The following is a 27,232-nucleotide window of genomic DNA, read 5'->3' as shown; positions in this document are numbered from 1 at the left end:
TATAGTACAGGTTGACCTAATTCACCATATTTGTGAACTAAGACAGTTTCCCCATTTTTTTTTTTTTTTAGACTGGCTAAACTGTTCACAACCTGTCTGATCGTCTAAACACCTGTTTGGACTTTTGTAAAGCGTCACTGCCGTGTTCCCAGATCTCAGCAATTACTTTAGCAGGTAATACATAATCATAACCGATAGAAATAATGACCAAGTGCTAAAAATAAGACCAAAGTTGTAATTATCCTTTAATATTACGACATACAAAAACAATTAAACAGAGGGAGAAAGATGAACATAATATTTATATAGATATATACAAATAATACTGTACAAGAGCACAAAGGAAGGAATAACAAAGATTTTCTGAATTAAGTGTAATATGAGATGCATCAATATACATGACGCTGTATCATAAACATTGGAACGGCTGTTTTTGAAAGTGCACTCACAAACCTAGGGAAAAGCTTCAGAGCTGGACTGAATCTGGACTGTGCTCGTAATATACCTCTGCATTCAAACACCCTCTCTCTCTCTGTCTCACATGCACACACACAGGCAAATACATTCACGTTTGGGGTAAAACCCATGCACTCTGATTTCAACACAGGCACACCTGGACTGGCTAAGATTTAACCACCTGTAGTGGCTTGTATGGCTTGTTCAGCGTCACTCTGGGTGCTTTGCACATTATTTCAGCACACACATACACTGCTGCCTGTGCGAAGGAGTGTCCACTGTAATAGAGAATGGACATGCTCCATCCACAGTCCATGTTGGGGGGCTCATTTAGTGTGTATGTTAAATCCTCCTCTCTTTGTCTGTCCATATTCCCTCAGTCCACCTTAGGCTAAAGTGCTGCAGAGAGGAAGAGATTCAGTTTTAATGTATCTCAATGCGTCCAGAGGGAGTCACTCTGGCCAAAGCGCTGAATTCCTCCATTTCTTGAGCTGCAGCAGCAAAAGAAATCCTACATAGGAATGTGCGAGACATGATATGTCTTAATAAATTTATATCCTGTGTGCTTTTAGCTGGTGCAGTCCGCCACAAGCTCTCATTGGACAACAGCAGGGAAATACAGGGGGTTTCAATCATACAGTTCAGCCCCTAAAAACCTGCTCAATTCAATATTCCACACCTGGAGGACAAGAAAGTTCACGACATTGTTGTCTATGTGTCCATCTGTCCTCCAGTTTTTTAACGGTCCGTCTACCAGTTGCAGTCTTTCTTGAGCAGCGTGAGGACTTTGCGCCCCAAGCTGGCTTTCCAAGGTTTGACGAAGCTCTTCATGTTGACCAGGAGGCGGCCCTGCTTACGGTCCGTGTGGCCCGCCACAAGGTACTCCACCCCTGAGAAATGACGCCAAAGGTCAGGGACACTTAATCCACATCAATCAACTTTAAAGCTATACTGACTGATTCTCAAAACAGCTTACATGTATTGCAATGTTACTGGCCTTCATGCAAAAGCTTCAGAATGTACTTCTTTTTCTGATCGGCTGGGATGTGTTTGTTAAAAAACTGGTGTATTTTGCTGTTTGATACCAGGACATATTGTTGTACATTATTAATAAGGGTTTTGATAATCTATATTTTTGTTATTGTCCACAAATCCCATGAAAAGACCATTATTTAGTAATTTATCTTTGTGATTATTCTGGGTTTCAGTGGGTTATTTATGTGTCATTAATGGAAAGTTTCCTAAACTTTCGGTATCAGTCTTTAAAAAAACTGGGTGAGACATTCATAGGAGTGTTAGTCTGACCTGGGTTGAGGATGGGGCAGGTGCAGCCCCGTGCAGTCCAGGACTCAGGGTAAAGAGTGACCCGACCCCGCTGTATCTTCACCTTGGCGTTCTGACTGAGGACCTTCTGAACTTTGACCTCCACCTCGGCGTGGGAGCCCTTATCGTGGGCTGACAGCACTTTCACCTTCAGGACTAAGAGTCAGGTAGAAAATACATTTATTAATAACTCTGAATGCTGCAATATTGAGAAAGAAAGTAGAAAGATGACGAAGATCAGACATTGGGGACAAAGAAATGCAAAGACACACAAACACTTTTACGTTCCAGAAAATTCTTACCGTATGCATAATTCATGGTGCAGAACAGTTTACTGTTGGTCAGGGCTTGCTCTTTGCACTCACACTTCTCTGCAAGAGACAGACACGGGTACAGATTAGTGTGTGTGTGTGTGTGTGTGTGTGTGTGTGTGTGTGTGTGTGTGTGTGTGTGTGTTTGTGTGTGGTATTAGATACTGTGCATGGCGTCCTAAGAATGCAAGCACAGTGTGTGTGTCCAGTGAGGAATGTGCCTATGAAAGCTGCAGTTACATGCTGGTGGTGGGGGGTCTAATAGAAGGGAACACGTAGCGTACACACACACACACACACACACACACACACACACACACACACACACACACACACACACCCCTTTCCTTCTAAGGCCCTATGAAGACTTTCATTACTTAACCATTAATGCTCAGTCACTGGACTGTGGAGGAGGATGAATAACACACACACACACACACACACACACACACACACACACACACACACAGACACAGACACACACACACACACACACACACACACACACACACACATACAGTCTCTGTATCTCACCTGAGTAGTGAAGGGCAGAGAAGAGTTCGTCTGTTCTGAAGATCCTCACCGGCTCGCTGGAGTTTCCCTCTAAGTTGTACAGGTCCAGATCAGAGCTGCACAAGCACATTACAATATCAGCACACACACATGGGAATGTGAATCTGTATTTAACAAATGTTAAATGGACCTTACTTCATTGCTTATTGAGGCAAATTTGATAAAATTTCAAGTGTTCAATACGTTGCAGAGCAGAATATCTCAACTACTGTCGGGGATACCATGAAATTCAGCATGGATATTGATGGTCCCCAGAAATTGTTTCTTGATCATTTTGGAGCCCACCTGGACGCTTTCTCCTTTGTTCATACAATACAAATGATTACTGCTGACTAATTCCCAAACGTCTGCGAAATTTGCCCTGGATAACCATGATCCTCAGAGGATGAATCCTGTGACTCTTGAACCAACATCAGGCCAAAATGATACTCATCAGCAGCATATACTCTGAGTTTAGGTACTGGTATCTGGAGAGAATATGGTTTTGTTTTTTTACTCACCCAAACATACAGTCTCCAGTAAACGGATCACAGTCTCCTGCACAATCACATGGACGGCAGCCATACTCGTGGAAGCCCCAGTATCCCACCATGCACCTGTCACAGTTGGCTCCACCTACTCCAGGTTTACAGATGCAGTTTCCGTTGGAAGGGTCGCAGAGTGAGCTGTCAGCCAAGTGGAAGGGCATGGAGCCCAAGGGGTGACAGTTGCATGCTGGGAGAGAAAAAAAAAGTAGTTTAGATATGAAGGTGTTACATGTTGCATTTTGACATCAATAAATCGTTAGTATACATTTCTTAGATGATAATTTCTTTACATCACAAATGGAGGCCGTTCGGTTAAGGAAGACCCAGCAACACCCTTTTTTGTGACAGGAAGCCCCAAGATTTACAGATGTGGCTTTAGTTTATTTTTTAAACACAATTTTTCCATTGTAGATAGTAGAGAGTCAAACAGAAAACAAATAGGGAGATAGAAGAATGACAAAGGTCTCACCGGTCTGAATCAAACCAGGGACAGTGTGGTTAAATGTTGTGTGTCTAAACTGCTGTCTCACCACAACACCCCCAAAGCTGTGGTTTAAATGTTAAGATACAACAGCATCAACAATGGTGTCAAACAGAGGCCATTAATCTCATTTATGGTGTTATTTTTTAACAGTGTTTATACCAAAGTCACATTTAATTGATGATTTGTTATTGTTTGAAAAACTACATTTTTGGCTCTGAATGCTGCAATATTTAAATCAAAAGCCACAACACCCATGAGAAAGAAAGTAAGGATGGCAATGTTACAACATTGCCGTGAAATGATCCCCAGAGGATGATTCCTACTGACTTTGGTAATCCCCCTGACTTCTCCTCATTTTAATTTGTCCAGTTTATGATACTTTATGTCCATATACCTGCAAAACTAATGACATTCCCATCAACCTAACCATTAGCAAATGTTGACAGACATGGAGAATATTCTCCTGGAAAAAATCTGATTTGTTTCTTTATCACACCAAAGATGAAAAGTAAGTAGCTACATCAGTAATGTTAGACAGTGTAAATCACTCACGTTTTTTGGAAATAACTGTGTTTTGGGAAATAGTTTGTAAAGTGCTACAAGACATACTAGGATATAAGATCCCTATGAGTTGTTTGGTAGTTTGTCTCTGAAGAAATTGTAATGGGAAGCTACATATATTTGGTTAAAATGTGTCAGTGTTTTGTCATTAGTTTTGCAGACATTTGGTCATAAAGCAAAAATATTGGACAAATTTAAACTTGATGATTTTGGTAGACGAAAAAGGCAGTAGGATTCATCTTCTGGGGATCATAATTGTCTGATCTAAATTTCATGGCAATCCATTCAAAAGTTGTTGAGATATTTCAGTCTGGAGCAAAGTATGCTGGCATGGCTAAAAATATATATATATAAAAAAGTAAAACAATAATCTAAAGAAATGATGAAATATAATAAAGATTAAAAATATATCTAAGAAAACGAAAAAAGTCACATTGAAAAGCATTGAGTCTAAAGGTCTTTTAAGCTGACAGTTTGTTGACCCCCAATTTACAATGTATTACCAGGACTTAAGTATTTCATCATTCATCAGTTGTTCCATTTGTCTGTCTGCTATTGTTGCAGAAACTTGTAATACAAAGGCCTCTCTCTCCTTCTTATCTCACACACACACACACACACACACACACACACACACACACACACACACACACACACACACACACACTTCCACTGACAGTCTGAGAAAACTACTGTCTGCTGTCTTTCTACTGTTATCGACACTGAGACCCGTAGCTTGTTGCAGGAGGAGGTGTCAGGCCGCCCCCATAAATCTGTCCCTATCTTAGGGAAGGACGAGGGGGGGGGGGGGGATGTGGTGAAGGAGAGGCAGAAGACGAGGAAGGAGAAACAAAGAGGGGGTGTTGTTTGGAGCCATTTCTCTACTGTTTAATGATGCTTGAAGCTAGACTGGCAGTTAGCTGTAATGACAAAACTGACATATTAATACCTTATAAAGTTGCTTTGGTAAAGAACTGCCTATTTACACATCAAATACACTGAGAAACGGTAGCATGTGTTTGTAGTTTATGTATACTTTTAACTCTGTTTTTGGTCTCTACCAATCCAAAATAGGTTACCAAGGTACCACCAGTCTTATTTAGTTTAAAGCTTTAGTGCGTAACGTTTTGATATTAATGAATGTCCGTTACATTCCAGCCATTGCCAAAATGAGTTGCTGCAAAGCTAATTAAGACTATCAGCTCCACACAACTCTCTCTGTGTTTCTCAGTATGGCTGTGTTCAGAAGATTGTGTCGTCCGGTGACTTTCGCACAGAAACTCAAGTGAAGATAATGACCTCTTCTGAAGAGTCCACCATGTTTTTTTAATCCTCAGTGTCCTCCTTGGCTACTAGCAACTGCGTGGAGGAGGGGTGGGGGCTGTGCGCGATCACGGAAGGCTTTTATCATGTGGACGCGCCAACAGTGTTGTTGTCATTACTTAGAGTTCCTCATGGGGGCGGCAGAAACTACACACCGTAGCTTAAACTGTGGTAAACAGTGGTTCTAACTTCTTTCTGTTCTATATTGTTGTAAATTAAATAGCTTTGTGTTTTGGACTGTTGGTTAGACAAAAAAAAGACATATGAAGACATCACCTCAGATGTCATGGCTACTTTTTATTATTTTCTGACATCTTATAGACAAAAGAATAACTAATTTAATCCATAATGCAAATAACTGTTAGTTGCAGCAGTATGTGGCCATTCTACAACTATAAAATGTTTTTTAGGTCCTGTTAAGGTTGTTGAACAACAGCTATTTTACAAAACATGTACAATATTTTGTATTAAATGTATGTGATTTATGTCTTTTTTTTTTTAAGATTATTTTTTGGGCATTTTTAAGCCTTTATTTATAGAGGACAGCTGAAGACATGAAAGGGGAGTGAAAGGGGGAATGACATGCAGCAAAGGGCCGCAGGTTGGAGTAGAACTGGCGTCCGCTGTGTCGAGGAGTAAACCTCTATATATGGGCACCTGCTCTACCAGGTGAGCTACCCAGGTGCCCTACGTCTATGTTATATTTTTCCTCGGAATTCCTTAATAAAAGGGAGCAGGAATGTCAGGTTTCCCATATTTGATCAGACAGTTTATCAGACAAATCACCCGGGACAACATAACCCTTACTAGACCAAACTGTGCAATACCAATAAAATAATCACATTTATAGATTTTATAGACGTGCACACAAGCACACACAAGACATACAAATACCAGACATGTAACGACTATTACAAGATAAGATTTTCGCGGGTGTGTATCAGGCTCTTATCTACACTATTGTTAAGTTAGCAGCCTCTGCACATTAATAATTAATGTAACACAGATTACAGCACCACCTCAGTTCGATGTAAAGCCAAACCACGTGTGACGATGTGTTTGCTAAGTATGTGTGTTTATATATCTGCGTGAAAATTGAGCATTTGAAGGGGGTCACTACACAAAGACTCCTGTGTGTGTGTGTGTGTGTGTGTGTGTGTGTATAACTGCAAGAGCTCTGACATTGAAAACTTCATGAGACATGACAAGATACCTGCCTGAGCAACAAGTGTAGACAACAAACTTCTCCCCCCCTCCCCCCCTCCACACACACACACACACACACACACACACACACACATATAAAACACACATTGTAACTTTCCCCCCCGCTAAAGAGTTTCGGTGTGTACCAGCTTGACAGGAGTGTTTTCTTTCCAGGGCCCCTCGAAGCCTGGTATGAAGAAAATGTTCCTCATGATGGAGGGAAATTCCTCCATTGTCAGCAGGATTTCACAACCTGTACCTTCGTCTCAGGGGTTCTCCAAAGCAATGCCGTCGCTCCTTCTATCTATCTGATCAGCCGTCAGTGAGGATCATTAGCCCTCCAACCCCCATCCACAGGCAAGTTTTTAGGCACAATAAAACCCCCATGTATGACCTATAATAACACGTCTGCTTTAAACAAAGGTGGTGCATCAATTTTCTACCTTATCAGATAAGTCAACACACCTAAACTTTATGGTCTTAAATAAAAACATAAATACATACTAATAAAAAACTAATAGAATACGGCTGTGCCATGTTGGCATACATCTGCTCCAATAAAAGATCTTGAATCAATGCTAATGGACTCTAAGCAGAACAGTTAGCCTCAAACAAAGATGTAAAAGTAAGTATGTAGAAGTAGTGAGTATTTATGCTGGTTGGCGTACACGCTATATGATTGTGACAAGTTTAAAGATTTATGAGGGAAAACTAGACCATGCTAGCAGCTCTGTGTGCCTGTGATGCTTAATGAGTTAAATGCTAACGTCAGCATGCTAACATGCTCACAATGGTAACGCTTACACGCTGATGCTAAGTGGGCATGATGTTTACCATGTTCACCATAGAGACGGAGCGCATTTAACTCCTGCCCACACCGGAGGAGAAAACAATTCATCGCTCTGTGTTGACTTTGTATTGCGTTAAGGTGCCTCCTTGTCAATTCTGTTCTCTATGTTCCCACATTTCTAAGATTTTTTTCCAAAATTAGGCCCTATGTTCCCACATTTCCTTTTTCATAAATTTGTATCAGATGTTATCCCCCTTTCTCCCAATTTGATAGCCAATTACACCCAACCTATTATCCAGTAGCAATGGACTACAGATGGAATGTAACCCTAACATAGGGCCTAATTTTGTGGGAACATAGGGCTGTGGGAACATAGGGCTGTGGGAACATAGGGCCTAATTTTCAGTGAAAAACATAGTTGCTGTGCAACATAGGGCTGACCCCGAGTAAAGAACCCATAACTAAGTTTTTATAAGCCGCCAAACTAAAAAACTGAGCTTTTAGGAAGACAAAAGTGGATTCAGGCAATAAAATGTGAGGCATCCGCAGAAAGAGATGTTGACACTCAGTATGCCTAACATTAGGTGTGCACAGACATTTGTCATCACACTTGTCAGTTTTAGGCTAACTATATTTCTCTAAGCTGTTACAATCTGTTATAGTTCTGTTAAGCTGAGGCATTTTGGCAGTATGCAACTTGTGTTATAGTGAAATGTGGATATATCAGAAAGCTATTATGTTTGCAAGTGCCTTAGCTTGCTAACACAAAGCTAAAATTTGCTTACTAACAGCTAAATTGTTCTCTCTGGTAGACATAGGTTGCTAAAATAATCTTTTGACATGCTTAAATCTAATGATTTTAGCTAACTACAGGCCTTTTGTTAGCGTTTCAGCCTTTGCTTGCATATTGTGGCACCTCTTGATATAAAGAAATAAGAAATAAAGCATGCATGACATGACACCCCGACTGAGTGATACAATTGGGCTAATAGGTAACATATTCTCCCCCTAGATGTTTTTGAATGGTCTGCTGGAATTTGACAGTTGTTTTAAATTCAATGTGTGTGCCTACGTGAACACACACACAAGTAATCATGTCCAGCATACCTGCAGGACTGAGCTCGCTGGGTCAAATCTGACACATAATCAGACGGGGAATGTAGCCACTGCTCTGTGTTTATGGATGACTATCGTGTGTTTACTTAAGACTCATCTCATCACCAGACGGCAACACGCAGCTCACACACACACACACACACACACACACACACACACACACACACACACACACACACTACTACCAATGATTACCCATAAGCTACTCGAGGTCTGAGTCACGCATGAAAAATGGCAAAACAAGCTGAGATGGACACGCAGGGGTTTGTGTGTTGGGCTTTGAGTCAAGACGTAGGAATGCCACCATCTGATGATTAACTATGGTGGAAACGTTGGCTGGATCGTGGGCCGTCTACACATACACGCACACACACACGGCCAGGTGCCCATCAGGTATCAGCGTTATCCAGCACGTCCCGGCTTGTGATCTCAGCATTCCTTATGAGAATGAGAGCGCTGTGCCAGTGTGGTGTGTATGAGAATAATGTTATGATTCACACCAGCAACATTTTATCAATGTTTGTGTGATTAATCATGCTACATGACATTTTACAGTGTGTTCTACACGTTGCGGTTTGCAAGAACATAAGGTATGGCAACATCCCTGCATCTAATATGTATATGTGAAATTCCTGAAGTCATCTCATTTGAGAGCCACATTGTTATAATGAGCAACAGGTTTAGGAAGATGTGACTGGTGTGTGTATCTTACGTTTGCAGGTGTCGGGGGCTGTCTGTGGTCTCTGGGGGTCTCTGTAGAAGCCAGCTTTGCATTTCTGACACTGACGTCCTTCAGTGTTGTGCAGACAGTCACAAACGCCTCCGCTGCGCTGGCCAGACTCACGCCACGCCGTCCAGTCAAAACGACAGCTCTGAGCGTGTCCGTTACACTTACACTCTGGTGTGAACAGGAAGAAATCAACACATCAGCAACAAGGACATAACTGTCAGTCACTATCAGCCCCTGCATCGTTAGACTATTATATAGGGCTGATATTGGTCTTTTGATTGGCCATATATTTATCTGTGAATTGTCTGTGAAAAGCACTAGATCTAAAATGACTTTTGTGAGGCACATGTGTCTAACAGTCATTTCCTGTAGGCTTGAAAGGTAACACAGGAAAGGTTTGTAGTTTCTCATATGTTCTCCACAATATATCTATACTATACTGTATTTTCACATCACATGATTGCCTCTTTACAGCTCCAAAGCTCTACTGAAAAGAAGTTTTTATGGACATTTTAAGGCTTTACTGCATCTCTGTTGGGAATCCAAACTGACTGGAGCCGCTATCCTCCCTAGAGGAGCCACCTTTTTTGGTAGAGAATTTCTTTACAAAAAACTTGGCATTACAGCTCTGAAAATTGATGTACAAACGTATATTTGTTTCAGGAACTACGTTAAAACCCCCACAACAGGTAACTTTCTATAAATAAGAACATCTCACATTTTATGAATTTGACACTGAAGAAAAAAAGCTTGTTGAGGTGCAAAACGGACTGCTGCTTTGCTCAATTTGTTTTATTTTCTTAACCTTTGCACCTGGTTTGCCATTTGGTGCACCCAAATTCTCCCAAATGCTCCTCGTCTTTATAGCTTAATCTTCTCTCTAAATCCTCATCAGGGCTTGGATACCATGCTTTGTTCAAGCAGTTTTTTCTACAGGCTGTTGCTGTTAGTAAGAAGAGGTTACTGTTAAGTTGTTTGTTCTTGTGGCAGTGACCCCACACTTGATCGACCTATAATCATCAACAGCACTACTAGCCCCACCTGAAACTTAATTTGAGAATCACATTCTAAAATGTTATTCTAGGAACTTTTTCAGAAAGCATGACAAGTTCCTGTGGTGGAAAAGGTGCGACTGTGTTTCCTCGACTCACTCCGACATTCGTGCGGCGCACCCGTTAGTCCGTCAGCGGGCTGCCAGGGTCGGTCGTTGTAGAGAGGAGTGCAGCGCTCGCAGTGATCACCTGCAGTGTTGTGCCTGCACACACACTTCCCATGGACCTGAGAGAGAGAGCGAGAGAGAGAGGGGAAAGAGCTCATTATCAACTAGCAAAACAGCAGACAGAGGTAGAGATGGAAGGATGGGAGGAACAAAGAGGTCAGTGTGATGGAGAGTAAAGTTTCCCACATAAGGACAAGTATGTTGGGGGTTCCTCTTAGATTTCACACTCTGCATTTCTCCTCCTTTCTATCTTCTTTTCTACGACTCTTTCCCTCTTCTTCTCCACTTCCTCTCACTCCATCTCTCTTGTACTCCCTCGCCTGAAAATTAGTGATAGTGAATGGAGATTGATTGTTTGGCTTCATCACTGGAAACAAGAACGGGCCTCTGGTCTGAAAAGCCTGTGTGTGTGTGTGTGTGAGAAGAGTGCAAGTATGCAGCGCTGAGAGCACAATAACAATCTCCTTGTCATTCCTGTGAGCTGGAATGCCATGCATGCTGGATAATGATTGAAGAAAGGGAGGGGGCAAGGCATCTGAGGAAGCTCTTTATTTGTTTGCGTTACACCATGCAACTGTAATGTAGGACACACACACACACACACACACACACACACACACACACACACACACACACACTACAGAGGTAGACACACACTGATAAACATTGAAAATAACTGCAAATGCACAAAAACACACACCAATTCTTATATTTGTTTCCCACGGTGATAGATGGCTCTGATTCCCACAAACGCACAGTACTGAGTATAGAGTTAAACACATCCACATGCTATAGAATAAAGCCAACATGTTCTCTGACCCCAGATCAGTAATGCAATGCCGGGGTGAACACACGCACACACATGACTGATTTTACACCATTTCAATCACACTAATAAGGGGGAAGCAATTGCATAAATGAGAGGTCCAAGAAAATGGGAGGCAGGAGACCTAATGACACATATCGCAAAAATGAAAAAGAAGAAGAAGTAATTAATGGAAAAGTGGAAAAGAGTGGAGGGAAATGAGGGGAAAAAATAAGAAATGGGCAATAAGAAGGGGAAAAGGGCAGTAGCAGCAGCTGGCTCGAGTCCAGACAGCTGGTATTTCAACCCATTTCAGATGTTTACCATACCGTGATACGGGACAATTAACACATGTACACACTGAGAGCTGCACACACGCAACCGTGTAAACTCGGCCATACAGAGGACACAGCAGAGCCGGTCTGATGTGTGATGCTAATGATTTTACGACAAATAAAAAATTATCAGAAACTTGTAATTAAATCCAAACCAGAAGCCAGAAACACATTTTGGGATGTTCAGATAAAATATTTAGTATTTCCAAGACCGTTAAGAATAAATAGGGTGACAATGGGGATCCTAACACAAAATTATATCTAAATCATTAAATCATGCAGCATTGTGCCATTATGTATTACTTTTACTACTTCATCAAATGCATATTGTCATGTCAACACATTAGATTCAAACACTAAGGAGATATGCAATAAAAAAGGGTAAAATCTCATTCAACTATTGAACTTGATTTCCTTTTGCATTAAACCTCCTCCTCAATGACAAGCCAATAAAACAGTAGAGACAGCATGTTATGTGTGTCACAGACTGAGTAGTTCTCCTCTTGTAGGCTACTCCTTATAAATAGACATTTACTGTATATAATAGACTCATGAGGAAAATATGTTAAGGCAGATGTAAGTGAAAGAATTGGAAAGAAAGAGAGGAAAAGAGGTACAGAAAGATGTAAAAAGAGGCAGTTAAATTGTGATAAAAAGAGAACACACACATCCTGACTGGACTAATTGCTGCTAACGCTCCAGTAGTTGTCCCTGGATGTCATTATGTGTGTGTGTGTGTGTGTGTGTGTGTGTGTGTGTGTGTGTGTGTTGGCTTTGTGGCTAACTAACAGACAGTGTAATCACCCTGAATTGCAAAATAGCCCATGTGAGGGAACCACAACAACAACAAAAAACAAAACCTCTTTTCGTCTACGTTTACAGTGTCTGCACAGTAATGACTCAACGTATAAGAGGCCACTTTCACCAACACACACACACACACACACACACACACACACACACACACACACACACACACACACACACAGCAGACAAAACACTGCTTAAGAACACACACCAAACAAACAAAACATACTGTACATATATGAAGAGAGGAGACTATAATGCTGCACTGTATGTTTAGTGTAAAGGAAGACCAGTAAGTACATTTACTCAAGTACTTATTTAAGGCATTTTATGTAACTTTATACTTTTACTCCACTATCTGAGGCAAATATTGTACTTTTTACTCCACTACATTTGTCTGACAGCTTTTCAGATGACAGTTTTTCATCCCCTTCCTGTCCAGTGCAAACCATGTATCTCCAGATGTGTTGATGTTGAATGTTCATGATAAACTGAAGGATGAGGTGTTCCTGTATGTGTTGAGAAAATTCTTCTCCTTCTTAAGCTAAATAAAGTCTTTAAAAAGCCTCTTGGATCAGCTGGAAAATGCTTTGTCACAAAGCTGAAAACATGGCTGTTTTCATGTTTACCATGGAAAGTGGACCTTTTAGAGATACGTGGTTCTCACAGGATAGCGTCGCTAAAACATACGAGAATTCTATAGAATATTATGCATTGCTGTAGATTAAACAGTATATAAAAGGAGTTAAATGAGCCCAATGTTAAACATCTACAGCAGTAAAATGCAACAAACACATTACAGTTTTTCTTGATTGCTTTGACCTGCTTAAAGAAACTGGGATCCACTCGGTTTTCATCATCACTGTCTCAGCAGAGCAGAAGACACCTCCTGCAAATGTGTTAGCCCTTTCTCATTGGATTGACACATTTTCCCCACCCTTTTGCGAACAGTTAACACGGATGTCATTCAAGCAGTCCAAACTCCATTGTTTTAGCTATGGTAACCAAACAGAAACCATCTGTTCCTAACTGTTAGAAACTACCTACATCAGTATGACATCACTGAAGCACCTGTTTGACACTCCTTCACACAAATCTTCAATTAGCAATCAGTCTGCAGGCCTTAAAGGTGCAGCGTCTGTGTTGTTCTTTGCCAACATGGATGGAAGAGGTCAAAGGCAGATGAGTGTGAGAGGAAGAGGTAGAGGAGTCAGAGTCCGAGTGCGAGGTGGAGGTATAGTTGGAAGGGCTCAGGTTTCTGGTGAAATTCAGGCAACTGTTATTGATCACGTTATCAATCATGGCCATGTGGCACCATCATCAAGACAGAAGAGACTGAGTATCAATAGTGGCTATTTATTATACTCTACAGTAATAGATGTTAATACTTTACTGTAAGAGATTTTATTTTTATTTTCTTAATTTCTTATACTCTAATATTTTATTTTGGTTTACATGTATTATGTATAATATTTACAATATTTCAGTATGACAACCATACAAATATGACAACAAATGTCCCTGGCATGAAAGCTATGTACAGTAATAGGCTACAATGACAAGCAATGGTGCACTGATTCGCACTGAGTACTGTATTTAGTATTTTGTTGTCCACTGTGTAATGGTTGATTGGAAGACCTCGTACACTTGTTTGCAAGTTGTGTTGTTTGAAGGCAAAATTAGCTTTTGTTGCATATTTTACATGTTTTGGCACGGTTAGAGCCTTTTGCAAACAAAATGTGTCACTTTGACCATGAGTGCCACTGTTTCGGCCTGTGTGTTAACTGTTTTGAAAAATGTGGAGTTTGAGTTGACTGCTGTGTCAAAGCAATCAAGAAAAACTGTAACACAGGAATATTAATTCAAAAACATCAGATATAATAGGAAAACACTGACAGGGAACATTTTACTGCATGGTGAGTACTTTTACTTTTGATACATTAAGTCCATTTTGCTGATCATTTCTTTTTACTTAAGTGAGGTTTAGAATGCAGGCATTTTACTTGAAGTGGAGTATTTTCAAAGTGTGGTATTAGTATTTAAGTAAGGATCTAAATACTTCTTCCATCACTGCACACGCCCTTCCCTTCGCTGACTGATCGGTAATCTCTGCCCTCATCTCCCATCTTCTGCTGCTCTGCTTGTTTGGGTTTTACCAGAAAACAGTGGCTCTGGGTCGAAACAGAGACACAAAACAAACTGCTGATAAAACTGCTGAAAAAAAAGTCCCTTATATAACATCTGTGTGTTTATCGAACACTACCCACATGGCACACGGCACAGCGACGCTCCAATGACCTGAGGTAATGTTATGAGGACGGTTAAGAAGGATTTACTGTTCAAACTTCCAGTCCTGGGAAAAGTTGGACTAATATTTGTAATAAAAAATGTAATGTTAGCCACACATGAAAGCATTATTATTAATAATAATAATAATAATAATAATAATAATAATAATAATTATTATTATTATTATTATTATTATTATTATTATTATTATGGACTGCAGAGGAGGGTTTTACAGCCCCGTGGTCTAAAGATTGCTTCAGAGGATTTTTCACCCTCAAAAGAAGGAAATCCTGATGAAAACACTCCGTAGAGCTACTTGGAATTTCTCGGCACGGAAATAGTCGGATTTAAAGATTGTGTCCAATAAATCGGCTATCAGCAGCTTCATTACAAAACCGCTGGTATCAGCAAAGAAAACGCATGAATCGTCTCTTTCATTTATCACGTGTAATAGGCCTACCAAACATTTTCATCTGCTTCATATCAAGATGAAATATGAGTGTTTTTTAAGCTGCTTGTCGGAATGTAATTTGTAGGATCTAATAAGTTGCAGTATGCATGACGTTTTATCATTTCATGCTCTAAACGACTTATAGGACGTGAAACAGACTAGAAAGTACATGTGCTTTAGTTGACTATATCTATTTTCTGCTACTTTATACTTTTACTTCACGACATCTCACAGGCATATATTGTACTTTTTACTCTGCTACATTGTTTATACATTATTTGATATAACTTTAGTTACTTTGCAGATTCATATTAATATAATATATAATATATACTCAAAGAGAGAAGCTACAATATTAATTTCAGTGCATATCTTGGTCACAATTCTTTAAAAAAAACAAAAGATCCATATCAAAAATGTTGGTTTTGTTGGGTCTTTATGTAGAAAAAGTAGTGTAAACTAAACGCTCACGTATTATTATCACTATCAGCCTCAACAATCTGTTACTACAGTATGCATTGATGAGTACTATTGTTTATCCGTCTAAATGTCTTTGCATATATAAGTTGTAAAGGAAACTCCTTGTTGACCACTTTCCACGTCGAGCCTCGCTGATTGCAGCAATACAGCAATTGATACATTTCTGTTTGTGGAGATGGCTGTGATAAAAGCATAAACTCTGAAATACTTTTCCAAGAAAAACCCTGAATCAGTCATGTCTGTTCACACCTTTATCAACACATCAACACCGTCCTTAACCCTTGAATCAATATCTACATCTCTTGGGTTTGTTATGAACAGGAAAGGCAGCTGTTTATCTGACCAGACAGATCCAGAAGAACAGAGGAAGCAGGAGAGGGAAAGGTGATCCTCCCTCTCACCACCCCTCCTTTAGTCTGTTATTAAGACTGCCAACACAAAGTGAGCAAGCTGTCTGTAAGTATCAAACCTTATAATCTTCCTTAGAACAAGTGAGAAGCCTGCCCATGGGGTGTGATTACTTCATAAGTATCAAAACAAGTGAAAGAAGGGTCAAAACAGAGTGAAGGAACAGTGGTGCTTCAGTATCACAGCATCAAGGCTTAAAACAAGCTCATTTGCATTGAAAATAGGAGTATTGCTATTTTTTTTCTTGATAAAAACAAAACTAATCTTAATTTAAAGATTATCTTTCAAGCTTTCAACAGAGTGTGAGATGCAGCTAAAATTGTCAGAAAAGCCTACTAAGTAGACCACGAGTTAAGATTTGTTTTTGTCAAACTACTAAAGGTCAAGGTTAAGGTCAAGAATCAACAGCCACGCTCAAGTTATGACGTATTTCAGTATTAGTTTAATAAATGTAATTGTATATTTAAAAATTTAAAAAGGTACCCCGTAGTTTTTGACCACTAGTGGCGCTCTGGAGCGATGTTTTGATAAGCGGGTTCCTTTTTTGTTTGTATCTCCATTGTTTGCTCCATGAGCACTCGCATGTGTGTGCACGAACACAAGGGTGATATGATTATTCTTTCCTGCTGATTGCAGGGGGCAATAATGCAAACGTGTAGTGCATGTGAGCCATAAACGATGAAGAAGACGAGGAAGATGCAAGCTGTGTCCGCAATCACTCCCCTGTTAAACTACTACTCTACTCCCTATATAACACACTCTAAATAGTTTACTCTGTAGTTAGCAGTAAATTGAGATTTGATATCATCATTTTATCGTCACTGGTTGCGACTTTGTTCCTTCCCTTGTGGGAACTTTTGGAGGCAATATGTACTGTATAATGCATATATTTCGGACACTCAAATAAGTTGGCCGGTACGGACTGTAAATACAGTGCAGTATTTAGTAAAAGAGTGATAAAGGACTAAACGTTTTTAGGACATCTAGTTTCTCGGCTGGAAACATCTCAACAGTTGCTAGCTAGGCCTTCACGTCAAATTTCCCAATGTGTTGGTAAATGAAAGTGGCATTTACCGGTCCATCAAATGAACGGCCGTTACAGAATATGATGTCCCTTGGTTTCCTGCTATTCCACTGATGGGAAGTTGGTGGCGGTAACATGCCAAGAACGTAACAATGATCCAGCAAAAGGTAAGTAAGAAGACGTATTAGGATACACACAATATGTCTTGGTGCGAAACACTGAATGCAAATAAGTATGTTACAAGCAAATTGCACAGGGTGCCTTTAATAGTAAAGTAAAATTCTAAAGTACTATTTTTAGAGTAAACAAGTGCATTCTAATACACATAATGACTCTACACTCATCTCTTACCACATGGTTGGTGCGGTCTCTGAGGGGCTGGTAGCCCGGTGCAGGAACACACTGCTCGGCGTGTCCGTTACAGAAGCAGCTTCCCTTCACTATTAGGTCGTAGATGGCAAAGTGTTGGGTTGGGAGAGCTTTGTTTGCGGAGGCAAGGTCTTTGGCCTGGCAGGGACACAACTGACGCTTCAGCAGTCGGATTCGGACGTTGGTCACCCTCAGCTGCTGCTGGCCCTCCACCCCGAATGGATCCAGGGACTCCCACTTTGGGAGAGTGCGGTAGATAACCTGTTAGCCAGAGAGAGAAAGATCTGCCGTCACATTTCATAATGAAACAAGTCTGTGTTCATTTTAATAGGCTAAAGTGCATTTCATTTAAGGTGATTTCAAGTACAGTAAGGTGATGAGTGGCAAGTGCTCTTTTCCACTGAAACACCTGATTGGAGGAATGTGCCCCTTGTTGCCTCGGCTGTCAGCAGTCTTTTCTTCCGATTTTTTTAACAGAACTTTGGACAAAATTGGCTGTGTAGTTCCAGAACTACACAATACATTTTGTGAGTTTTAAGAGGTGACAAGACTGGTTCACATTCAAGCTGCCAGACTTAATGGATTCTCTGGGGATGTTTCTAGACAATAACATTTTTTAGCCTTGACTGGACTTTGCAAAACTATATATTTAACAGCCAAATGTATCAAAAAAACTTGTTTATCCTGGACAGGCTTCGCACATACTGCGAATAGCAACAAAACTGAAGGACTTTTATAGCCCAAAATAACATTTGACATACCGAACTGTCCACAACATTTTAGTTTCTTCAGCACCAAAAGGACAAGACAAGCAAAAACAGCAACAGAGTTTCTTTTCTTCTCATCACTTCCTTTTTGGTTTAGACTTGTTTCCGTTTAAAACCTTAAATCAGTATTTAATTTAGCCAAATGCATGAGGCCGATTGTGTTATATGAGCATGAGACTGTCTCCCTGCAAGTTTTTGGACCGTTGGATGAACGAGAGTGGCGGATTTTCTTTGGGCTTTATGAAGGCCACTTGTCATTATGTTTGAAACTTTTTGTACCTGTTAAAACTTGATCTAACACTCACCGTTCCACTTTGAGGATCTTGAGCATACAGAATAAACTCACACAGGCTTAGTTTTCCCTTCAGAAGGTGGAGTTGTTTTGTTAGGCTTTATGGCTTCCCCTCTCTATTCCTTGAAATATAGACAAGAATCGTAAAATTCTTAATAGCACAAACCAGTAGATTGGATGCTGTTCTCTCTAGCAGCCCCAATTCATGATTTAGAGGCATTAGACGGCTGTATTCAGCGGCACAATCAGGTTTATTGATGCTACTCATGTCACTTCATCTGTCATGTTAATGGGGGGGTTGTTTTGGTATCATTTGTGCACTAAACTATGACCTTACACCCTGTCGCCATTAACTACATCCTCATGTGACCATGAAGGTGCTGGGTGTCCTTAAGTGAGTGCACCCAATCTTTCTCCCCCCCTATTCCCCCTCTTTCTGTCTGGTCCCTGGACATCCTTCAAATCGAAGATCCCTTTATAGGCTGCCTGCCATCGCCATGGCTACTGCTGCTACCAGCAACCAACACCGCTGCTGTTGTCGGGGTGAAAAAGTTGGTGTCTGCCCCAACTCTCGCTGTGAAAGAAATGTGTGTGTTTGTGTTTCTTTACAAAGTGTGTGTTGTTGTCATTGGCTGTCATTGATATCATTGGACGAGTAGTGTGTGCGTTTTTATGTGCGTTTTCTTTGGCTGAAGCAAGATGCGAGCAAAAAGCCCCCATGCGGTTCCCTCATTGGCTGTATGACTGGCGGAGAGTGTGATAGGAGGAGCACTATTAATTTCCCCGTTGTTGGAAAAGGTCGCGGGGTCACAGCATTGTGGTCCACAATTAAGAGAACACGACAAATAGGACAAGGGGCGCCGGTCCGCGGGAGAGCACGGAGAGCAGGGCCAGACAAAGACGGGGGACGGAGATCCAGCTTCACATAACTCAGAGCCGGACAAAAGGCCCGCGACAGCCCGGTGACACCACAGCAACACCAGCACACACACACAACCACACTGGCATGCACGTAGACATCAGTGTCGTGCTTTCCTTTACACAACACAAATCCCACACCAGGCCATCTTGGAGCTTTTACTACACAATGATGCCTCGTAGTTTTCCTTTGAATGTCGAGACAAAATATTAGTGTTCGTAAATACGCTGATGAAACCCATGTTTACTTTTATTACATTACATGTCATTTAGCTGACGCTTTTATCCAAAGCGACTTACAATTAAGTGCGTTCAACCTTGAAGGTGCAAACTCCAGAAAACAAGTAGTAAGTGCAAGTACATTAGCTCTAAATAGGTAATACTACAAAGAGCCATATGAAAAGTATATATATATACACAGTTTTTTTTTTCCCTTCATTATCCAAGGTGTAGTCGGAAGAGATGTGTTTTTAGCCTCCGGCGGAAGATGTGTAGGTTTTCGGCCATCCTGATGTCAATAGGGAGCTCATTCCATCTATCTACGATCTACATTCGATCTACACGATCGGTTAGTTGGTTGTCAAGTGTCACATCCAGGTTTCTAGCAATCTGGGTGGAGACTACCACAGAGTTGTCAATTGTTATAGTCAGGTCCTGGGTAGGAGAGCCTTTCGCTGGAAGAAAAAGGAGCTCAGTCTTGTCAAGGTTGAGTTTCAGATGGTGTTGTCATCTGAGCCCTGAATGGATAAAGTCTCCCTAGGAGTCCTTAAACCCTTGTGTTGTCCTTCGGGTCCCCGGGACCTGTTCAGTTTATTTGACGTTTTTGCATTGGCCTGGCGTTAAGCTTTGGGTCCCCCGGTGACCGTGTACTACGTGATGTCATTTCACGTGAACTGGCACGGGGGGTTCCCAGAGACCCGTGCTGCGATCAAACGCGTTTGGACAGGCCAATACAAAATGTAAATAAACTAACCAAGTCCCGATGACACGAAGGACAATACAAGGGTTAAGGGGTTTTTAGGGGGGCCAAGCAAAATGAAGAAAATAATTGTATCTGTGTTCATTCACTGATTTTGTTATATACAGATTTTTTAACAAAAGATGGTAAAAAGAAAAAAGAAAAAATCTATTGTTTAGCTCAAACACTGCTCTTTAACTGCTTTTCAAACAATGTTTAATGACTACATTGCACATTCAACTTCTTGTCTATATTGTCTTTCACTTTTTTGCTCCACTGGTTTATTACATTAAGCATTTCCTGAGTTGCAAGAGGATGTTGTTTGCTGTAAATTACAGCTAACCTTTGGATGGAGGTGCATTTCTTGCACAGGTCTCTGAGTCGGTGTGGATTGTTAAATTTGATCAAATAAAAGTCTGCCTGTTCAGTGAGACGTGGCAAGTGATGGACGTGGAGCTTTTGACCACCAGCGGCACTATGGAGCAACATTTTGACGAGCGGGTCCTCATTTTCTTTATATCTCAAACTCTACTCACACTCAAACAAGGATGCAGACGTAGGCTGTTTCACTGATCTACAGTTGGTGGTGGTAACAGGAAAAATAAGGTAGCAATGTCCCGAAAAATGATGCAGGTTTCAAAATACTTTGCAAATGTTTTGTGTGAAAGGAAATGCATTCATTGGGCCTCAGTGTGTTTTGGTGGGAAACACTGACTACATATTTATGCATTAGTTTACAAGAAAATTCCACAGGGAACTTTGAACTGTAATTGCATTTACAAGCTGCTATTTTAAACTCTCACTACCACTCCTGTGTGTCTAATGTAGAATCTGAGAATCTTTGCTCTACGGAGAATATCAAACATTAGCATAATTATGGAAGTTGAGAAAAAAAAAAGAGAGTCTTGAAAGTTTTATACCTGCCGTCACAAATATGCAACACATTTCAGGCCCAATGAGCCACATTTTAAGTTTAGTCGATCTGCGTCCTGAGGCAGTGGGTTCACGTGTCCACTTCCGGCTGAAAAATAAAAGTAAGTCTGGCTTAAACAGACGTAATTCCATCAAAGCACTGTGGACTGTAATCTGGTAAACAGGCACAATGGGCATTGATTGAAGGAGAAAGACGGAGAGGGAAACAGAGAGGGGGGGATGGGTGTCTAGCCAACAGTACCAACATCGATCAGAGCAACGGCACTTCCTTCCCAGCAGACAAACGGAGAGCCAACTGTATGTGTTTATCTGAAAGGGCACGGATGAGCGTGTGTGTGTGTGTGTGTGTGTGTGTGTGTGTGTGTGTGTGTGTGTGCTCGAGGAACTGTGGAAAAGAGAGAGGATATGTGTGTTGGCTGGTGTGCCTCATTCTTCTCCCTCACATTCTTCCAACACAACTGACCTCATAAATAAGACAAGAAAAAAACACACACACACACACACACACACACACACACACACACACACACACACACACAGACACACACACACATTACTTATTCAAGTTATATGCCCTATTTACTTTGCTTTAATATTTCAGTGTTTTTATCTTACTCTGAAGCAGTGACATATGTCCATTACAAGTAGTTCTTTTGTTTATGCGAATTAAAAGATATTTTATTTACATTAAAAAGCAGCAAATCCTCACATCTGAGAAGCAGAAACCAGGTTTTTTTCCGCATTTATTTGCTTGATAAATGACTTAAACTATAATGAAAATTAATTAATTTTTTCTCGAGTCAGTTGAGTGCTAATTGAAACTAAGTTAATTACCTATTTTTTTTGTTTAAAAAAAACAATAATTTTTGTTTTTCTAAAATAGATTTCATTCAACACTGTTATTCTATTAAGTTGATCAACAATTAGAGGGCTCATTTTCAAGTTCATATTAATTCGCCATGACAACTTAGCAAACTCCAAGGTCAATAATCAATAAATAAACTAAATTACAATGCTTATAAACTGTTTAACTGTCATTATAGTTGACGTACAATCACAACAAGAACACACAGGAGCAGAAAAAGTGCGAACAGCTGAGCAGCAGCAGCTGCTGGTCTGTCAGAGCGCTACATGACCTCTTTTAATCTCTGGGTCATCAGTTGAGGGGTTAGAAGTCAAATGTCATGCTCCCAGCACAGGTTGCTGAGAAACGTGCAGAAACCAATATGTGAAGTACAAAGTCAGAGAGAGAGGCAGAAAAGAAAATAAGCTGCTGTTTTTCACACCTTCATGAACAAAAGGTGGAGAGAAAGTCATGTAATAAATGCCAAAAGGGTTTTTTCTTACAAGCACAAGTCCATAAATCCACACGCAAACTTAAACCAAGAACACATGTACAAAGAAACACAGCAGGAGTACATAAGAAAGATTTATGATACAGCAGCAGAATAAGGCCATAAGAGCTGAATACTTGGAAAGGAGTCATAGCAGCGAGAGCCCATCAAAGAGGAGGCAAACACACATTATATATGAGAGCACTGCAGGGAGTCCAGAGCAGCACCACGCTTGGCATGCGCCTCCACACACATCTGCAGAGCAGACATACTGCTTCAATTAAACATCAATAGACTTCAAGAAGCCCTCTCGTGCTACAGTCAAAGTATGCCTATTAAACACTCACTCATGCACGCACACATGCACGCGCACGCGCGCACACACACACACACACACACACACACACACACACACACACACACACACACACACACACACACACACCTTCCCCCACCTGGCTGAGCTCTGTTTTCATTCTGCTCAGTCGTGTGACTCTCGTATGACTCTTGCATGTTGTGTGACTTACAGGACTGAATTTGTTCCAGTAGGAGGGGTAATGATACACTTTAAATCGTTTGTTAAGAAGAAAATAAGTGCCTGTCTTTAGCATTATTTACCTGTCATACACGGCATGTGTGATATGACATAATTAGCAATTCATTCATAGAGAAAGAAACAGCTGAGCAGAAAACTCTCTGTCACCCCCTCCAGCGTTTCACTGCAGGTGTGTATCCGCCCTCTTTTTCCCTGCTTTCTGAGCGATCTGACTGTGTTTAGATTGAAAGAAATGGAGGGAATTCAACCAAGGCCTGGTACAAATCTGATCATCCTAAGTGCTTCTGGCAGAGTAATGAATTGTGAAGAGAAAAGACAAAGAAATCTGCGTTGTGGTTGAAGAAAAAGAAATCTTACTGTGTGTACTCGACACTGAAACTCCTGAACTTATACTTAATTTAAGTTATTTTGACTTAACCTGTAATTTATATTATATTTCACACATTACCTTATTTGAAGCTTTAGTGCGTAACTTTTTGATATTAATGAACGTCCGTTACATTCCAGCCGTTGCCAAATGAGTTGCTACAAAGCTAATTAAGACTATCAGCTCCACACAACTCTCTCTGGATTTCTCAGTATGGCTATGTTCTGAAGATTGTGTCGTCTCGTGACTTTCCCGCGCAGAAACTCGAGTGAAGATAATGACCTCTTCTGAAGAGTCCATCATGTCTTTTTAATCCTCCTTGTCCTCCTTGGCTACTAGCAACTGCGTGGAGGTTGAGGGCAGAAACTACACTCTATAGCTTTTAACAAATCTTTTGGCCACCTGGGGGCAACATCTGAGAGAAATATATGGCCCTGTAGCTGCTAAAAGCTCCACTAGGTTTACCAGCTAGTTGCTAACTTTGTCTGTCTGTTGTTTGATGCTGAGCAGGAAGTGTACAGTGGGGTTTTTAGAGAGATGAAAACAGCTGCTTCTTGCTGCTGGAAATGATGCTGATGAGAGCGGTGAACCCAAACAGTAAGAGTAAAGAAGCTTTGTAGAGCTGAGGTTTGTCGCTGTGAGGCACACCTCCCACATTACATGGAGTAATTTGATCCAGTGTGACTATGAAAATATTGATTAGTGCAGACACAGACAGATTTTAATGTCTGATGTTAAGGTAAGAGACATACAGCTCCCTCCTCACCTCTCCACGGTTGCAGGGATAAGCCCCGGAGTATTTGGAGCTGCAGGTGGCCCCGTCCCGGCCCACACCGGCCTTTCCCTCCTCCATCCTGAAGGTGGCGCTGCAGTTGCTGGCATAGTACTGCAGCATCTTCCACGTTTTCCCAAAGTCCTGCGAACGCTCCAGGGTCATGGCAGCAGGCCTCGGCGAGCGAAACACCATGATGAGATGTGTGAAGTAGAACTCCGCCTCCAGGTCCAGCTGCACCGTCTCAGACTCCACCTGCTCAGCCGACTGCCACCAGGTGTTAGGGTGACGGAAGGAGGAGTCGGACATGGCCCCAGCCAGGTGGGACAGGAGAGGCAAGCCGGCATTGCATTTGGCGCACTTTGCGGCGCTGCAGGCCAGGTTGGTGTTGGGGTCGGAGTAGGAGCAGTAGAGCTCGGTGCCGTTGTTGCCACAGACGGTCTGCGTCATGACCCGGCGACCCAGGGCTAAGTTACCCATGCGGGGGTTGCAGGCCCGGCTCTCACAGCGAGGGGCCACACCTGCACGAAACACCTCCAACGACAGACCTGGATGGATGGAGAAAGAGAAAAAAAAGAGTTTACACGTGTACTTGGCAAATATGAGGTGACATAAAACGAGACAAAAAGAATGAAAGCATGAGGTCCTTATTCCTCCTCAGCTTAAAGGGTCAGTTCACCCAAATCACACACCTCTAGTGTTATTTAGCCAAGCATATAGTATTTGTCCACATTGAAAATGTCTGCCTTCACCCCAATACAATGGAGGTGAATGAAATAACTTTAACACAGCATTGCGGCATTAAAATGGCACTAAAATCCTCTAAACAGGTCACACCGGGACTATTTCTTTGGTAGGACGGAGAAAGGGAAAGATGCATGGCTAGATACTGTACCGCTAAAGATAAGTGAGAACGTTTTTTGTTGTTTGTCGTTATGAATTGACTTTTTACTCCAGAAGTCTAGATTTTAAGAGGAAGAGCAATACAAATGGCCAGAAAACCAATTTCAAAGGCCGTACCTGAACAAAACTTACAACAGAATATAGGCGATTTTAAATCAACTTTAATGCTTCAAGTTAGAGTTTGCAAACGTGTCTGTTATCCGGGTCAGGCACTGTATCCGCATCACATTCTAATAAGGGCTGAGCCCCCCTACAGGTCTGATCCTAGAATCGCCCCTGCAACAGAAGAACATTTAAGAAAACTCTTCCTATCTAAGCGGATCATTTTGTGTAATAATTGACCATATTAAGCAATAAAAATGTCTTGCAGTCAGCATTCAATGCCCCACTGTGACCCGGGAGCTTATACTTCCTCTTTAAGCAGGTTTGGAGGTTTTGGAGAGTTTAGTAAACAGACACATCTGAATCTGTCAGAGTCTGTGTGAGAGTGAGTGGGCAAGCTGAGAGTGACTCAGTGTGTGTGTGTGTGTGTGTACACAAATGATTTACCTCGATCGGAAATGTTATGCTAAAGGGATAATAGAAGCATTGTGCACCTGCCTGCCGCAGACTGCAGCCAGCGTGGACTCTAACACAGATAAAGTTTGGCAGCTCGGGGAGGATGAGCAGCATTCAGACGCCTTCCAGACGCTTTGCAAACCCCCCGAGGGCCACAGTGTCATCTTCCATCTTGGATTTATTAACTAAAACCTGGAGCTCACTTTGTTTTTCATGTCAATGACTTCACAGATGGGCTCATATTATTAACCTCAGAGCCGGAATTATTGAACTTTTGCACTGAGGAACCTTTTCTAGAGGGATGTTCTTTGTTAGACTGGAGTTCATGATGAATTACATAACTGTCTGTATGTGTGGAGGTCATGGGGGAAACATTTCAACTGAATAATAAAAAAAAACATTTGGTGCTAATTAATAGGAAGTAAACTAATAAATAAATGTTTAAATTAAACTAGATTTAATTTTACAAGAACTCAACTTGCATATATATGTACATATACCTAATTTGGAAGCTATTGATCGAAAAAGACAAATCACAACTCGTATGTTTTGAATACCGAACTTCCATTCAAATCTGTCACAGTGAACAACAATGCGGCTTAGACATTTCTTCTACTGTTCTGTGTCATCAGAAGTCAATGTGTAAACTTGAGTTTAATTATTTAGGCGATTTGGAATCAACTCTAAACGTTTAATATGCGAGTCCAAGTGTTTAGAAATGCAAAGTAGGAACTCTTCTAGTGAAAGAATAAAATGATTCTGCATTGTTCTGCATTGGTGCACTCCGCTGCTCATTAATAACAATAACTGACAATAGGATGTTTAATGTAAAAACACACACACACACACACACACACACTAACCTGCATTTGACAACACGGCCAGGCTGATTACAAATAAGACCAACATATCTCCTTGTTTTAAAGGAATAATCCGAAATATGTGAGAAGAGGGAGAAAATACGAGGAGTTATTCAGACATCAAGTAGGCTATGCAAAGATTTCATCCACGGTGGGAGAGACAAGTGCGTAGGTTCAAATCCAGTGTGGACTTTCTCTTTCACTCAGCTGCGATCCAATAAGCCGATAATAACTCATGAAGAAACAGCATGACCCCGGACGGTGTGTGATGTCCCGCTGAGAGAGGAGAAGACTGGAGATGAAGTGAACGGTTCTGCTCAGCTCGTCTGCTGCTTCGGGACCTGCAGCGTGTTTCATTTCCCCACAGTGTGCGCCTGCTGTCCGCTCTGCCCCGCACATCTATTTCTAAGGATCGCAGGGAGACGGA

The 27,232-nt window shown here is 41.2% G+C and overlaps 1 protein-coding gene across 1 annotated transcript; it reads right to left on the bottom strand.

Annotated features, from left to right (window-relative positions):
* Window positions 1-221: 221 nt before the first annotated feature.
* ntn4 (netrin 4) lies at window positions 222-27,232 on the bottom strand. The gene is made up of 10 exons (XM_078243241.1): window positions 26,809-27,232; window positions 24,479-25,032; window positions 17,570-17,848; window positions 10,552-10,678; window positions 9,383-9,568; window positions 3,164-3,377; window positions 2,625-2,719; window positions 2,082-2,150; window positions 1,762-1,935; window positions 222-1,346 (listed from the first exon to the last, which is right to left on the bottom strand). Exons 1-10 carry the CDS (start codon window positions 26,852-26,854, stop codon window positions 1,207-1,209), a joined length of 1,884 nt encoding a protein of 627 aa, XP_078099367.1. The 5' UTR covers window positions 26,855-27,232; the 3' UTR covers window positions 222-1,206.

The sequence above is a fragment of the Sander vitreus genome, chromosome 23 (genome assembly GCF_031162955.1).
Source record: "Sander vitreus isolate 19-12246 chromosome 23, sanVit1, whole genome shotgun sequence".
Taxonomy (NCBI): Eukaryota; Metazoa; Chordata; class Actinopteri; order Perciformes; family Percidae; genus Sander; species Sander vitreus.
The sequence above is the reverse complement of the archived record's forward strand: the minus strand, read 5'-3'. Positions and strand labels throughout refer to the sequence as shown.

Coding starts and splice junctions, on each gene's coding strand:
- ntn4 (XM_078243241.1), bottom strand. CDS start 26,854: ATGTTGGTCTTATTTGTAATCAGCCTGGCCGTGTTGTCAAATGCAG. Junction 10,679..17,569: donor GAGACCGCACCAACCATGTG/GTAAGAGATGAG, acceptor TCTCTCTCTCAG/GTCCATGGGAAGTGTGTGTG. Junction 3,378..9,382: donor AGCCCCCGACACCTGCAAAC/GTAAGATACACA, acceptor TTTCTCTCCCAG/CATGCAACTGTCACCCCTTG.